The sequence below is a fragment of the Phalaenopsis equestris genome, unplaced genomic scaffold (genome assembly GCF_001263595.1).
Source record: "Phalaenopsis equestris unplaced genomic scaffold, ASM126359v1 Scaffold000572, whole genome shotgun sequence".
NCBI lineage: Eukaryota > Viridiplantae > Streptophyta > Magnoliopsida > Asparagales > Orchidaceae > Phalaenopsis > Phalaenopsis equestris.
Window position 1 is genome coordinate 1,034,824 of NW_018165012.1, and position 16,657 is coordinate 1,051,480.

Below are 16,657 nucleotides of genomic sequence, written 5' to 3' on the forward strand. Positions count from 1 at the left end.
ACTTTTTAAATTAGTATAATAGTAATAAATTATTAACAATAATAAATACCACGAAACTAATGACTCTCATCAAATAATGGCGGGTGACAAGTTAGTAACTTCAGAAGGTCCAGGGGTTGCCACAAAGTAGACACCCAAGGATGATAACTAGAAATTGAGTAGCCAATGAAGCAGGATAAGTTGCTACATCTGAAAGCGGCTTCTCTAAGGTCAAGCGATTGTGACCATAACATGAATGATTAACGCAGACCACAGACCATCCTACATATTGCAAAGACAAAAGAGTTAGGAGCCAACACTTGATATCACATCATCATGACAAAGAATCATGATCGAATAACTCAAAGCTTGGGGCCCATTGCTCAAGTTTCCAAAACCACGCTCGAGACAAACACTAAAGGACCTAACACTCCATGAAGACAATATTTCTCAAGTGTTATTATAAGCAAGTGTTTTGAGTTGAAATTGTTTAGGTTTTCATCGAGTACTGTTAGGTATGACTCATACCAGATAAGAGACAGATGATGGAGCGGAATAGAGCGAGCAAACAAAGAGAGCGAGCAGAGTGTAAAATCTCGTGGGTTGGGGGGTGCGGGGGCAACACCCCCGAGATACAGTACATGAGTAATTTGTAATTACATACTGTACTCTAGGGTTATATTTTTGTATTGTTTTGTAACCCTAGGAAGATCTTGTACTCTTTTTCTGAATTGAAAGAAAGTCACTGCTCTGCTCGTGAGGACGTGGGCATATTTGCCAAATCTCGTTAAATCTGTGTTTCTTCTAAATTTGGGCCGTTTCACGTCTCTTTGCCCTAAAATTTCTCAACAATTATAGAGGGATTTTCAATTTTAAATGATACATTTGTATCTTTTCCAAGAATATCAACTCTTATAAATATAAAGTATTATATTAAAAAAAAAAGACAATTATTTTTATCTATTCTCAAAAGCGGCCTTTGTTTTCTCTTCGTATGCATTCCATCTCTTTAGTGTGATGAATTCAACATCTCTTTAAATAAATTTATTGATAATTAAGTTCATCATAACTAAAAATAATATTTATAACATACCAAAACTTCAATTCATGTAAATAAAATCAACGACAACCAAGAAGCAGAGTAATCAATGATAAATCAGAGGCCCAACGAAAACGGAAATCCCGTCTCCCCCAACCAATCAGACCCTTCAATAAACTTCCCCGCCGTAAACTCCTCCGCCTCCGCCGCATCCACAATCACCCTATACCCCTTCCACTTAACCCTACCTGCCGTCCCCGCACCCGGCCCCCTGTTCTCGTACTCCCCGTAAAACAGCGTGTCCAGCCCAAAATCCAGATTCCACTCATGCCACCCTTCCGGCCGAACCAAACCCCCGATCTCCGATCGCATCACCACCGTCCTCGAGAACTCCTTCCACGGCCGGCCCAAATAGGTGGCGAAGGAAGAATTGTTGGCCGTTGCGAGATCGTCTGCGGCGTCGATGCGGCAGGAGTGGAGGACGATGCCGGTGGGTTCGTCGGGATCGGAGCGGCCCTGAGCGGTGATCATGTTCTTTTGGCCGGGGGAGGGGCGGCGGGCGCGGATGTCGCAGTCTTGGAAGACGGCGGCGGAGTTGCCGAAGATGAAGTCGACGGTCCCTTGGATGAGGCAGCGGCGGAAGAATTGGCGGAGGGAGTGGACGTAGAGGGTGTCCTGGTGGCCGATGATGTCGCAGTCGAAGAAGGCGGAGAGATCGGAGCCGACGCGGAGTGCGACGGCTTGGTGCTTTGAAGGGCCCGCGGTGTTCTGGATGCGGAGGTCGCGGGCGAGGAAATGCGCGCCCACTGCAGCTGCAATCAGGCGTTTGTACACATTGTTAGGATTCTGTTTCCAAGCAGGGAGCAGAACTTGTCTTCAAAAGGAGTGGGAAAAATATTGAATTAGGAAACTCAATTCGAATAATATCACTCTTTTGAGAAAACATTTCAGGAGTGCTTTGCACCTGAAGTTCACAGAAAAAAAAAAAATCGGTCTAATAATATAAGAGAATATTTTCTCATATTATTCAAGTGTTATTGTGTTCTGAGAATATTTTCAGTATTATAATAATATAATAACACTTGAATAACACATAATAATACATGAATAACACAAGAGAAATATTCTCTTATATTACCGGATAGATTTTTTTTTTCCGCCACATAACGTGATTTCATTCATTTTCGCACGTAACTCTACGTGCGGAGTCCTGATACAATATTTTCTCAAAGGAGTGATATTGTCTGTATTGAGTTTACGAGCAGACTCTGGTGAATCTTGTCTTGTAAATATTTATTTTGAAATAAGTTTAGAGGTAAAATCTCTCAATTTTTTAATTTATTTTAAGATACGTAAAATATACGTATTACATTTATTTTTGATAAAATTTAAAAATTGGGATATTAATATTGATAAAATCGTGATAAGAACATTTCCATCTTTTTTTTTTTTTTTTTGTATTTAAATTGTAATGTTATGCGCGTATTATTTTATTTGCATTTTTAAAAAAATTTTTGAGGGTTGCATACAAATCTTTGAGGAAAATAAAACGGCTTCTGTAATTGGCCTTCAACTCATCTTAATCCATTGACACAAATGTAAATGTAATTTTTTGAACAATAAATATTTAAATTTCTATAAATAGTCATTTATAACTCCGATTTCAATAAACTTATACTAGAACTAATCCGCTCGACAAAACGGACCGAATGGTTCTAACATTGATCCAATCTGAACTAAGTCGAGCCTTGATCAAGCCATCAAATCACTTATGAGAGTTTTATGGACTCATTTGAGAGATCAAATGGATGTTGAGTTCAGTGAGCTTATAATTGAATCGAACGTCTTTGTGAGACAAATCCAACAAGTTCAATATTGCTCAATTCCGACACTGTTAAGACACTCAAATGTCCATCGAAAGTTGCATGATATAAGGAAGTTTTTTGAACCGTCAGATCAAAGTGGTTCGCATTCCTACATTAATTGCCCCCGAAAGTCTATAAATAGAGCACTACCAATCTTATGACTGAAGAGAAAGTATAGATCGATGCTTTATGAAAAGAGCATGAAGTTTAGAGAAGGAGTTGAATTTCAAAACCGCTCATACTAACATTGACTACCTGCCCATTATCGTCGACCACTATCTGTCGAACGTCATCAACCATCACCTGTCGATCGCTGTCGATCCTCATCCATTTCTTACAACAAGTTCATCGGTGCGCCGACGCTCTATAACTTAAAAGAGTGTTCAACCCTTTCCGGTTTGTGGGACGACAGATTGCACTTGTAATCATTAATTTATAGTAGATTTATTCCAGTGGCTTTTGTCAATTTTTGAATTTTCAGCGTAAAAATTTATGGTGTATCTACTGGTTATTTTCTTTAATCTGAGTGTGTGATGTATTATTATGCAACGCTATGACGATAAGTCATTACTCTACCCCTACGAATCTTCTATAAAATTGTAACGAAGACAAATGACATTTGACAAAGCAGGAAAATATGGTTAAGATATTCTCTAAATATAACTTTTATTTTAAAATAAATGATTAGTCATAATTATGATATTTGTTAGGCTGAATAAATATGCTTATCTTTGACAAAAATCTATCCTGCCTTCAACACGGTGTAAAAATTGTTGCGTAACAGTAGAGAATTTCTTATCAGTTTTTAGCGGCGCAAATTAGCTCCGAACAAAAAAACTTGAAATAAAAAAGCCACCGACAAGGGAAGGATTGGCTACAGCTGTCAACTTGATGGACGACGACAATATTGTACTCCTGGTCTGCACGTGATTCATGTTTCTCCAATTCTAATCTTTAAAAAATATTACATCAGTACTATGCACTTAGAAATATCGTGCGCAGCCAATAAAATCACGCCACGCGCGATAGGAGAATAAAACTATGCAGTAACACGAGGAATATTCCTCCCCGTGTTAATCATGTGTTATTGTGTGTTATTCATGTGTTATTGCGTGTTATTCATGTGTTATTGATGTGTTATTGTGTTATTATAACACTAAGAATATTCTCATGATACAGTAACACATGAATAACACACAATAACACATGATTAACACGGGGAGGAATATTCCTCGTGTTACTGCATAGTTTTATTCTCCTATCGCGCGTGGCGTGATTTTATTGGCTGCGCACGATATTTCTAAGTGCATAGTACTGATGTAATATTTTTTAAAGATTAGAATTGGAGAAACATGAATCACGTGCAGACCAGGAGTACAATATTGTCGTCGTCCATCAAGTTGACAGCTGTAGCCAATCCTTCCCTTGTCGGTGGCTTTTTTATTTCAAGTTTTTTTGTTCGGAGCTAATTTGCGCCGCTAAAAACTGATAAGAAATTCTCTACTGTTACATAATATTTTTTCCTAATCTTTAGCTGTCCGTTCTATTTTCACTTGAATAAGCTAACTCATTGGATCACTCTTCCTATAAGCTATATATACATATATATATGAATTGTCAAATAAATGGACCCAAAATGTTGCTGACAAACCGCCGAATTGTAGCAATTATTAGTTAACATGATTTCTAATTCCGCTAATTCCGCCAAGATTAAATATTTGTACTATGCAATTTTTTTCATAAAAAAAAATTTTATAGGTGTTAGATTTGTAAATATGTAAGAACAGGGTGGTAGGGATGTCACAGAGAACAAACCTAAGGTGGCGGATCGGAAAGTAGTCCATCCATCGACGACATTCCGGCTTCCGGTGATCACCGTCTTCGTCCTCCCATCTCCGACAAACATTATGTTCGTCTTCTTCTTCGGCACCTCCACGATTTCCTCATAAACCCCTGCTTTTATCCTGATCACATATCTCCGGCTGCTCTTCGCCGGCGCCGCCGCCACCGCCTCCGCAATGGTGCTGAAATTCCCGCTTCCGTCGGCCGCCACCGTGACATCCGCCGTCACAGCAGTGGACTGAAGAAGTCGACGGTCACCGGCCTTAATCCACGCCGGGAAACGTCCGGCGTGACGGTCAGCTAACTTCCGGGGATCCGCCGTCGCCGCAGCAGCGATGTCGCCGTCGGTCATGTTCTTGATCATGGCGAGAGCATTTTGGCACAAATGCTCGATGTGTGTGAGCCCTTTGAGGATTGCCCCGCGAAGACGGCGGTCGTCGCTGGCGTGCGAGAAGCCGTCGGCGCAGGACTCCTGTTTGCGCAGAGTTCAAGAAAAGTAATTGAAAAAGAGAATTTTACATTGGTACCCTATAATTGGAAAAATTATTAATGCATCCTGCAGAATAGTCGGATCTTCGCAAAGTTGTATTTCGATGGGTCTAATTTTTTTTTAATTGATGGAAGTTCTAATCAATGATAGAGATCGGATGACGCATGTGTTTCTGCATATGCCGTCCGTATGAAATAATATTTCCTATAATTGAATCGTATTTGCATATCAAGGGTAACCCTAAACTTTAATTTTTAGATTTAAAATACATTTTTTTATGTATGAAAAGATAAAAATATTGTAATTTACCTTTTCATGATGTTTGGGATCAAAAATTAGATGCATAAGAATTGGGTGTTATATTTATACTTGGCACTTCAAATTTATAGTAAAATGTGTTCTGACTTTTAATTGAGTGCTATGAATGAATGTATTAAAATCTAGGTGTTAGATATGTCAGAACTAAAGTTCGATATTTAAGACCATAGGGTATGCATGTAATAATGTAAATGCTAGGGGTATTTTTGCAATATTTTTTAGCCATTTATGGGAAGATATTAAAGCTTAACTTAATTAAAACATCATGGATATAAAGGGCGGACCAAATTTCATTTTATTGTGTGCAATTTGCTAATTTTAAAATTTTAATTAATATTAAAAAAAATTACAGCATTTTTATACTTTAAAATATGTTCTAGTTAGCTCTCTCGGTAATCTTATCGGCCTAAAATTAAGAAAAAAAAAATATATTTTTCAACTTTTTAAGATTATGATATTTATGTGTCATAAAAAAAAAAGAGGTCGAAGAGAATTGCTATTAAATTCGTATATAACTATATATATTATAAATTTCTTTTATGTATTTTAAAATATTAAAATATATAATATTTACAATAATTTAAATTATTTTAGTTTGAAGATAAAACTAATTATACTCAAGTATTTTAAAAATAAAAAAAGGCATTTATTTTTCTAAAAAAAATAATAAAAAATTTATAATGAAAGATTTACATACATACCACTCAAATCTTGTAACTTCAATTTTTAAATACACAGTGTATTTAATTATTTTTAAGTGAAAAAATGATTGATATTTTTGATGTGATAACTGAAATTAAAGGTTTGAGTGGTATAAACAGCTGCAGCTTATTCAATAATCTGCTGATAAGCTAGGTGTGATAGGTATTATAAATTTTTATTTTTCGAGAAAAATCAGACGTATGGTGTGAAAATATTTTTTTCAGTATTTTCAAAACGTCAACGAATCAAATAAGCTGTCCCAAACGTACCCTAAAGCTTAAGTGTTAGATATGTAAATGTAAAATAATTAGTTGCTATATATTTAAATATCGCATTAATAATATGTTATTTTTATCAATACATAATTTTCATTTAAATGTACTATAAAAGTTCCTTTCTTTTTTTGGTTGTAAACTCTTACTTGGTTAGTAATGGCCGCGCTAATCATGATCTTAAGGTCAGCGGCAAGTCGGGAAAGAGATTTAGCGTTTGAATGACCGGGAGCGTAAGAACGGAGATCGGAGTCGGCACGGCGGAGCTCGTCGAGCGTTTCGTCGAACATCTCGAGGCAGTCTTGAACGGCGGCATGCTCGCGGGGGGTGAGATTTGGGAGGGCGGAAATGATTTTAGCGCCGGCGATGGAGCGGTGGACGGCGGCGAGGGTGAGGTTGAGGGAGGCGCGGATGACGTCTTTGGGGGAGGAGATGGACTGGAGAAGGGAGGGGGAGGCGGAGATGGAGGAGAAGCAGAGGTCGGGATGGCGGGCGGAGATGCAGGAGGAACGGAGGAGTGTGTGGGAAGGGGTGGCGACGGAGGGGAAGAAGATGACGGCGGCGAGGAGAGGGACGAGAGTATTGGGGATATGGGGTCTCATGGTTGAGTTAGGGTTGGGGAAAATGAGGGAGGAGTGGAGATATTTAAAAGGATGGGAGCTAGGACAGGGATGGAGGGCAGCTCTGTGCTGATTTTTTATATATATAAAAATATTACATCAAGACTGCCGTTCAGTTCGGAGTCTAATGGTAGGGTGTTATGTGTTAAACAGATCCATCATTTTTTGCACTGGCCAATATCAGTATAGTATGATGAGGCACGCTTGACACGTGACGTCCCATTATTGAGCTCCTAACGCAAGTCCTGATGTAATATTATCTCTTTACATACATTGCACAAAAATTTTTATTAAATCGTAATTTGAATATTTATTAATAAAGATGATAAAATGTAATATTTTACCCCCAAACCTCTTCAATTAACTTGAAACATTTCCGTTTATTATATTTATATGAACATTAGCTTATTAAAGCTCTTATGAGCTAATTAATTTTATATAATCATTAAACTTACTGATGTAAATTCTTAAACTAAAAGTTTTGTTTAAAAACCTTCTAATATTTGAGCGAGTCAAAATAGAAGATAAAAATATGAGGAAAAATCATAGTTAGTTTAAAGATGTAAATTTATTTTTTAATTATTTTGCATGCATCTATTTATTAGGTTTTGTAATAAATTTTTCGTATTTAATTTTAGTTTCGCACGAAACATGTACTTTCATGAAATTATATTTCATGTGAAAATTTACATTAAAACATGAAATTACTTTTCTTAAAGTAATAAAAAACATATAAAATAGATTGAAATGTTTGTAATCTTATTTAATTTATCAATGACGATGAATTACGAGTCTTAATTTTCAATTATGTGATATTGTTTTAATCAATTCATTTTTACAATAAGTCTGCTCACCCTAAAAAAGGAAGTTAGTTCCGCTTCTGCACTAATCAAGCTCCCACAAAAAAAATATAAATTCTCCAATCCATCAAAGTCTTAAAGCTTAAAACTTAATAAGAATAGATTAAGGTCCCGTTTGGTGCGACTTATTTACTGCAGTGTAACATGAAAACATTGATTGTCACGTTTAGTAATTGCAATGAGGCAATTTTTCTTGATAATCTATATGAACTTCACGATTCTCTTACGGGGATATCCCACGGTCATGCTCTCTTAAAAAATTATTTGACAACTTTTAGTATATATGTAATAGAACTTTGGTGGTTGAAAGACTTAGAAGTAAACCAAAAACACAAATGCACTTCAAAAGCATGCTTTCATAAATATTTTTAAAAGTTAATAACTTAATCGTGCATAGTAATGCTATAATTATTAAGTTTTAATAAGTTTATTTTCTATATTTTATTTGTAATTATATTAATTAATAAGTAAAAATTTATTGAATTAAGTAATCACTAATAATATTTTTTTATTAAACTGGTTATACTAAATAATAATTTAACAATAAATAGTTAATACTTAATTAATTATTCAGTGAACTAATTAATAATATTTTTTAAAATAATTTAATTATAATTTTTAAAAATGAAATACACATTATTTATGTATAAATTTAAAATGCTAAAGTGCAGTGTATATGTTATGAAAGTTTATGTGTGAGATATGTAAATATTTAAAAATTTTGTGCTATGCATATAAATTTCTCTACATATTAATGATATAAATATTAAATCTAATTAAATTAAATTTTAAATTTTATTTATAACTATACTAGTTAATAGTTAAATATTTATTCAACTATTAATCATAAATGATATATTTATTCAAATAATAATATTACAAGAAATTAAGATTTATTAATTAAAACTCGATTAAATATTTATTATAAACATAAATAATAATAATAATTTGATTAAATTAATTAATTTAAATATATAATTTATTTTTTATCAATTAATCATTATATATAATTAATTTATATATTAATTAATTATCAATCAATTAAATTAATGAAGATTAACTTAAAAAATAAAAACAAATTAAAGTCACAAACATACTTCCCATGCCCCTCTCCTCCCTAAACCCTCGCCTACATCCCTTCTTCCGGTTTCGCCCAAAACCAGTGCGAACGAATCCTCGGGAGATACAATCACCATTAGAGGAGCTAGTAGCTGGGAAGGCAACCACGGGACTGCGGCAGGCCTCTGAAGCTCCCATCTTTTTTTTCCTTCCACTGCTCCTATCTGAAACCATTAAGCAAGGTAACCCTCGTCTTTCTCCTCCGCGCTCCCGCCCGCCTTCCCGTGCTTGAGTTCCTCTAAATACCGTATTTTTTTCCAAAGCGGTTTACTAGATCCTGGATTTAAGGCAAAATGGAGGAAAAACGGGATTAAAGTACCTCTAGGAATTAAAGGCGGCATTTTTTGCTGTATGTCAGGATTTAGGTCAAATACTGCTACTAAACAGCCCCTAAAAGTTGCCAAGGGCTATTTTGTATTTGGGTTTAAGTAGGATTTAAGCCGGATTTATTATAAATCGGATTTATTATAAATCCTGCAAAACCTTAAAAATTGCAGACATAAATTCTATGCTATCGTAAATCTTTTTTTCCGTACCCTTTTTTTTTGGTAAATTTAGATTTATTAAATCACGAAAAATCAGTAAATCCTGTAAATTTGATTTATGAAATCTTGAGCTAGTTAATTACTCAAAACTGTTTGGTATGTTAGTTATTATTAGATCCTTATAAATAGTTTGGCAAGTTATTATAGAGTTTAAGTCTGTTGGTTGAAATATTAATTTGATATTATTTATTGATGACATCAAATTTAAGGCTACTTAAGGTTGATTTGATTTTCTACTACTTCTAGCTACATTAATCATCAATCAGTAATTATACTAAACTTATTGCTTGTTAATAAGGATTTCACCATCGTAATTACTAGTTAATCAGTACATTAATCAAAGAAATTCATCATTAAATTTAATAATGCAAAATCAGAAAAAAGAAAAAAGAAAAAAGAAAAAAGAAAAACAGAACAAAAAAACTCTAAATAAGTTTTACTAGTTTATTCCTATTATAAGTATGAATTCAATTAGTCTTTTTACAAGTAATACTAATCCTAAATGGTTTCAAGAACATCATTGATATTTCATGATAAGTATAAAATTTATAAGCGACATGGTATAAGAACAGTAAATCAAGCTTGTCATATCTAACATGAGAGCAAATTATTACTCACACATGAATATAATGTGTCCCGAACTCTGTGTTTGTTGCAACAGGCTTTGCTTAGTCAACAAGCTCAAAGATTTTATTTGGAGAAAAAAATCATTCATAATAATTTGATAAAAAATTAATTAATACGGATTTCAAAATGTTGAGTATTATAATTAAAACCTAAGTTCATTATATTTTTTTGATAAATTATGTAGCTGTGTATGAGACTCACGAGTCTCAAACTAAATCTGTATCAATTCCATGAATATGTTATTTGCCATGGTTCATATTTTTAGAAAATAAATTTAAACAATACAGTTATACATTGAATATATATTCTTATGAATTTTGATTTAGAAGACCTCACGTGATGGTGAGTTGTTCCAATAGGCAAACTTAAGCTGGTTTCATTCTCTAGTACTGGTTAGAGGTCAATAAATTTGGTACTGCTCGTAGGAGTGTTGTGATTATCCTTTAGTTAATTTCTATTATTTTAAAATGCTATGTAACTACTATCATCATGCATTCCAGACTATTTTACAGTTTATGCCCTTGTTGTTAAATTTTATGCATTGTTATTGCCATTTTTGCAGTATGCCATGCCATTATATTGTCTATGATTCCATTACAATGCTTGCCATATCTTTAATTATAAATTTCATGTTGCTGCTATGATCATAAATTTAAGCAGTTTTACAAATATGTCAATCTTTTCAAATGCCGTACTATTGGTATTTTTTATTTTGAATTTCATGTTCGTGCTATGTCTATGATTTCAAATGCCATGCAAGTGCGATGATGACGAAATGCAAGTCCAGGTCAAAAGCTTCTAGAGATAAAGCTATTGCATAAAAGGATGGATATAGGCAAAGAAAATACTATATACATGAATGATTGCTGAATAAATAAAGGGGCATTTACATATGTACTGGACAATTCCTATGTATTTACTTGTTTAACACCTAAAATTTCATATTTGCATTTATTACACTCAAAATTTTAACATCACATAAAAAAATGCCACCATTATTAACTTTTAAAAGGCGGAATGCACCTTTTCATGCATAGGTTTACGATCCCAAGGTGTTTAGAGTGTAAATAGCAAACTCTAAGTGTTAGATACTTAAATACATAAGAATTGTGTGTTTCGTATGTAAATTTTCCTAAAATAAATTACGATAGACTGGATATTTTATGGTGTTGATTGCTTTAATTGCTGCAGCAAGATCAATTTCTACTTTATTTCTAAATATTTCTACTGTATCACTAAATTTCCACCCCTCTTATTGAAAGAGTATAATATCCTCGCTAGGATGAGCAGGGAAGAGAATTCATTCAAGAAGAGGGAGAATGGAAAGAACAAGAGAAGAAATCTTGGCACACATCTTAATCCTTTGGAGAATGACACATCTGAACAAATTAGTCGCAGAAGGTGTAAATATAAGAAACCAGGAAAACATCTCAATGCGGCCAGCAATGGCTTCCCTATCGAGTCTTGTGAAAGGAGGAGATTTGTAAAACCCTATCCGGTTAACAACCCATCCAAGGGACATGCAACCGCACTCAGGTTTGGCACATCTCCTCTTAGAATTTAGCTGTATATTTATGACTATTAAATAATTTTCACCCTGCAGGAAAAGGGTTGATCCTGAAACTGTTAAGTATTTCTTAGAAATTTCGAATTTGTTTGAGAGCAATGAGGTTGACATGGATGTTCGTCCGACTATATGCGGCAATGCCTTGGAAGAAACTAGGGGGAAAGAAATTGAACTCGCTACCGACATGATTATAAGTCGAACCTTGCAATGTCTTCTTGAAGGATGTGATTTGGAGCAGCTCTGTTCTTTTCTTCTTAGAAGTGCGGAGGAATTCCCTTCTATGGCTGTTGATAAATTTGGATCTCATGTTGCTGAGACTGCACTGAAGTCTCTAGCCATGCATCTTCAAGATGACCAATCTTATTCTATGGTTGAAGAGACATTGCATAAGATATGTCAGGTCTTAATATTTCTTAAACTTTAAGTTACTACTTTTATCCTAAAAAAGTTTTATTTTTATATTTAGGGGCATTTACATACGTACCACCCAATTTTTATGTAATTACATATCTAACTCCTAAATTTTACTTTTTGCTTTTATTTCACTCCAATCTTTCATTTCACATAAAAATACCACATTATTTTAAGTTTTAAAATGTTAAATACTTGTTTTCATGAATAGATAAGGTGGCATCTGTGTAAAAATTTAAGTTTAGGTGTTAGATATGTAAATTCATAGGAATTAAGTTGTATGTATGCCAATCTTCCTATTATTTATCACATTGAACCACACATTTTTCTTCAGGTAGTTAGTGTTGATTCCGTCAATATAATGTGCAATCGCTATGGATCTCATGTCCTTAGGAGTCTTCTTTGCTTATGCATGGGAGTCCCATTAGGTGTTTTAGAAGAATTTCATGTCTCAAAGCCATCTTCGGTTCTCGCGGAACGGTTTAATTGTATGCCAGTTCAACCTGGAGGTAGAATTCTTAGGAATCCTCAAAACAGCTTTCCAGACACATTCAAATTTCTTGTCCAGGAAATTCTGAATAACGCCAAAGATGAGATTTCAACCCTGAGAACTGAAAAGTATTGCAGTTTTGTCTTACAGGCATGTTACTTAATGTTGATTTCTTTAGGCTGAGTTTGGCCATTTAAACATTTTGAAGTTTTTCACTTTGCATCTTTATTTTATTATTTGCAGAGTCTACTGAAGTTATTAGTGGAAGATGATCAGGCTCTTTTGCATGCGATCATGATCTTTCTTGGCTGCCAAGAGGTGGATTTTGTAAAAAACAATTTTACTGATGCTGCGAAGCAAAAGCTTGAAGGAGAAGTTCTAGGCATGCTAGAAGATACTGCTTCTAGTCATCTTCTGGAGGTACTTTACCAGTTTTCTACTTCAAAAGAATGAGTGAATTGTCAAATTAGTCTCCTGGCTGTTTACATGGGGTAATTTTAGTCTCAAAGTTTATAGAAGTTTCAAATTAGTTCCTTAATTTTTAAATTGAGGTTGAGATAGTCTTCTGTGGGGATTATTTTAGCTCATGTCAAAAGAGTCAGGGGACTAAAGTAGCATATTTATGGACTTTGGGACTAAAACGACCACTTGCAAAGAATCAAGGACTATTTTAATACTTTTCACTTAAGAGAATGCATGGCAAGTCTAGAATTCACTTTCTCATGTCAGTTTCTATAGAGATTATACTTTATTATTGTTATCTTAACCTTTAATCATGCACTCATTATCATTAGAATGAATAAGGACAAGGATAAATGTTTGTTGGTGCAATTCAGTTATTAAATGGTTGTTTCATTCCTTAAAATTTTGAGGATGATCTATTGCTTTGTTAGATGCTTGTGTTCATTTAGAAAATCAAATTTTTTGCTGAGTGATGAATGACAAGCTAATCATTATTTCAGTTATCACTGTATGAGTTTTATGTACTAAATCTGAAGTACTTTACATGACTTTGCATAAATGACATGTATGCTTGACGTGCCTATTTGTTGTATGAAAGTGCAAAATTCTCAATTAATAGCCATGAATTTTGTCTAGCATCTATCTAATACCGTTCTAAGGACCCTAGAAGGTGTTCAGGAAGGCGATTTAGCATGGAGGCGGTTATGGAATAATAAAGGAAGAATAGTATGTCAGGTCAATTGCGTTTGGAGGGGGGTAAGCGGTGAAATCTGCTGTTGGATGGCAGATTTGAGCTGTTCGGCAGCTCACCCTTCTGAAAGCAGAGAGGTGGGCGACGAAAAGTGTATGGGTAAGCCACCTGTTCCTAAGCAATATAAGTACACACCAATTGTGAGACTCTTAGAACAGGAAATCAGAGAAAACATCTCTAAAATACATAAAGCCAAAAGTTCTCAAATCAGCAAAACGCACACATAAATATTTTCCTAATAACAAGAATCCTAAAATAAATAACGAAATAGAAAAAAATGTGAAAATGGAGAAAAAACATTATTGTTGAATTTGATAACCGGGCGTAAAATCACATCCGGGAGGATCCGTGATCCTACGGAGAATGCTTAATACCACATGTGTGTTCTCAAATGAAATTTGTATTGTGTTTCCAGATGAAATGTGTCCTGCATTCCCGAAAAAGTGCCTCCCGCATCACTATCTTTTTTGGTTTTTGTGATATCAATGCTGAGTTTATTCTCCCATTTCCCATTTCATTTCCCATTTCAAGGGCTTGATAGTGATGGAGTATAGTCACTGAAGTACTTGCATCTTTTTGGGGAACAACATTGGCTCTTTGTAAATATTGAATTTGAAAGTCATGATTATTGGCTTAATTTGATGACCCATGTATTGCATTCAGGGCTTGATTTTATGATCGAGACTCTCTTTACCTCTTTTGAAAAAAATTTCATTTTTTTTCTCCTTTTTTGGTTCCAACCATGTTGATTGGGAGTTTAGTAATTGCAAAAGATCATATCGTTTATTTGGATGTTTTGTTAATTATTGAGATTGATTTTCTTAGGACCATTAAATTTCTTCTTCTAAGTATTGGTCTTCTTTTCAGCTTAACTTAATGCATATTGATCTTTCTGAAACTCTTACCAAGCAACTTCTCTGACAACATTCTTTATTTGAGCTATATTTTTAAACAACCGTTACTTGCTGTTTAATGCATTATACATTGATACCTTCATATTTTGAATGAATATTGATCAATTCATATCTAAATATATTTTTTTAATTATAAATTAACTTGTAATTCATCTTTGGGCGGGGTGGACGGGTTCTCATGTTTTACATAATAGGGTTATTTTGCAGGTTATTGTGGACGTGGCACCAGGGGCTTTGTACGATGAGTTGTTTGATGTGATTTTCAATGGGTCTCTGTTGGATATATCATCTCACCAATGTGGCAACTTCGTTGTGCAAGCATTTATCTCTTCAGCAAGAACCAAAAAACAAGTTATGTCATTGCAGTAATGTTTTGTACTCTTTTGTTTCTCATAAATGGTCAAATTTTTAGATGGACCAAGTCCCAGTTTCCTATTTTTTTTCATGATAAGTTAAGGTTTCATTTTTTGTTATAAAAAACACAAAATTTTGGTATATATATGCATATCAATTGGAATTTTGACGCTGTTAAATGGGTCATTGCATAATTTAGCTTTTGTGACATTTTAAAATATTTAGTGTTATGGTCATTTATCTCTTATTGCATCTTGATCCAGTGTGCATTCCGAAATTTAGTATGAATTTATTTTAATGATTGATTGAAAATTTTACCACAAAGTTTTCTTGCTTTGTATTGCTAAATTATATGGACTTTCCCTCTTATCAATGATCTGTATCCTCGTGAATATGCTTTTTGGAATTAATCCATGGTTCTTGAATTGTGAAATTTATAAATAGGTAAAAACTCCATGCTTTTGATGTCATATCTGCGGACTAATTTTCACGTGGTTCGTCTGAATGGATTTGAGCGTTTCATGGAAAATTAAACATTTTCTTTTATTATTAATTTAATTTTTTTGTGTTTTCATATTAATTTTTCTTCTCTAACTTGAGTTTTTAGTTCCTTGAAATTGCAAATTTGGTTTTACGGACGAGACTCTGATCTATTGATCTTCATGTGCTCTCTTGAATTTGATGTTTACATTTTTTTATTTTTTATTTTTGCATGGCTGCAACTGATGCACTTTTCACTTTATACACAGGCCAACCTGATCTGGGAGAAACTTGGCCCTTACTTGTGCCAACTTCTTGAGGCAGGGAAAGCAGGCGTTGTTGCTTCAATTTTAGCTACTTGCGAACGGCTAGAGACCCATGTCGATGAGGTTTTTTTGCACTATGATTTCTAGATGCTTGCTTTTTTTGTTCGATTTAAGCAGCTGAAAAATGGTTGTCTTATTCATGGATTCTCAGGATGAACAAGAAATAAGTAGCTTTAGGACATAGAATTTAGTGGGAGTTCTGCTTACCAGAGGAATCCAAGCTGGAGTTCATAGTTGTGTTAGAATCCATGACCAGAAGTCAGAAATTTTAAAATCACGAGTCTCAGAAAATTCGAAGGAGTTGAACCAAGGGATATTGTTTGAAACTGACTACACAACACTGTTGATATCAATGTGGATCTAGAAAATATCAACATTTAATGGATTAATTTCGAGGATGCTCCTGGATTGAGAGAAAAGGTTGGGAGGTATTTAGGAAAAACTCTACTAAATTAAATTTAACACAGCCCTCAGAACCTAGCATGAAGGGTTTTGATAATTATGAAAGAAAAAATACCACATTTTTTTTTCACTCCAATGGGTAGAATAGATGCAATACTTACGTGTGAGACATGGCTGCAGCATGCCGACTACCAGCAACTATATATATTCTCAAATCAGCAA

The 16,657-nt window shown here is 34.2% G+C and overlaps 2 protein-coding genes across 2 annotated transcripts in view; one reads left to right on the forward strand and one right to left on the reverse strand.

Moving 5' to 3' along the window:
- Positions 1-1,135: 1,135 nt before the first annotated feature.
- Positions 1,136-7,109, reverse strand: LOC110029424 (pectinesterase-like). The gene is made up of 3 exons (XM_020731708.1): positions 6,657-7,109; positions 4,699-5,197; positions 1,136-1,830 (listed from the first exon to the last, which is right to left on the reverse strand). Exons 1-3 carry the CDS (start codon positions 7,107-7,109, stop codon positions 1,136-1,138), a joined length of 1,647 nt encoding a protein of 548 aa, XP_020587367.1.
- Positions 7,110-9,085: 1,976 nt separating this feature from the next.
- Positions 9,086-16,657, forward strand: part of LOC110029419 (pumilio homolog 23) — a 21,055-nt gene continuing 13,483 nt past the window's right edge. Inside the window, exons 1-7 of the mRNA XM_020731702.1 lie at positions 9,086-9,288; positions 11,560-11,814; positions 11,882-12,245; positions 12,591-12,896; positions 12,990-13,166; positions 15,081-15,224; positions 15,977-16,096. Coding sequence (XP_020587361.1) covers positions 11,561-11,814; positions 11,882-12,245; positions 12,591-12,896; positions 12,990-13,166; positions 15,081-15,224; positions 15,977-16,096 — 1,365 coding nt within the window. The 5' untranslated portion in view covers positions 9,086-9,288; position 11,560. The remainder of the gene's footprint in view (positions 9,289-11,559; positions 11,815-11,881; positions 12,246-12,590; positions 12,897-12,989; positions 13,167-15,080; positions 15,225-15,976; positions 16,097-16,657) is intronic.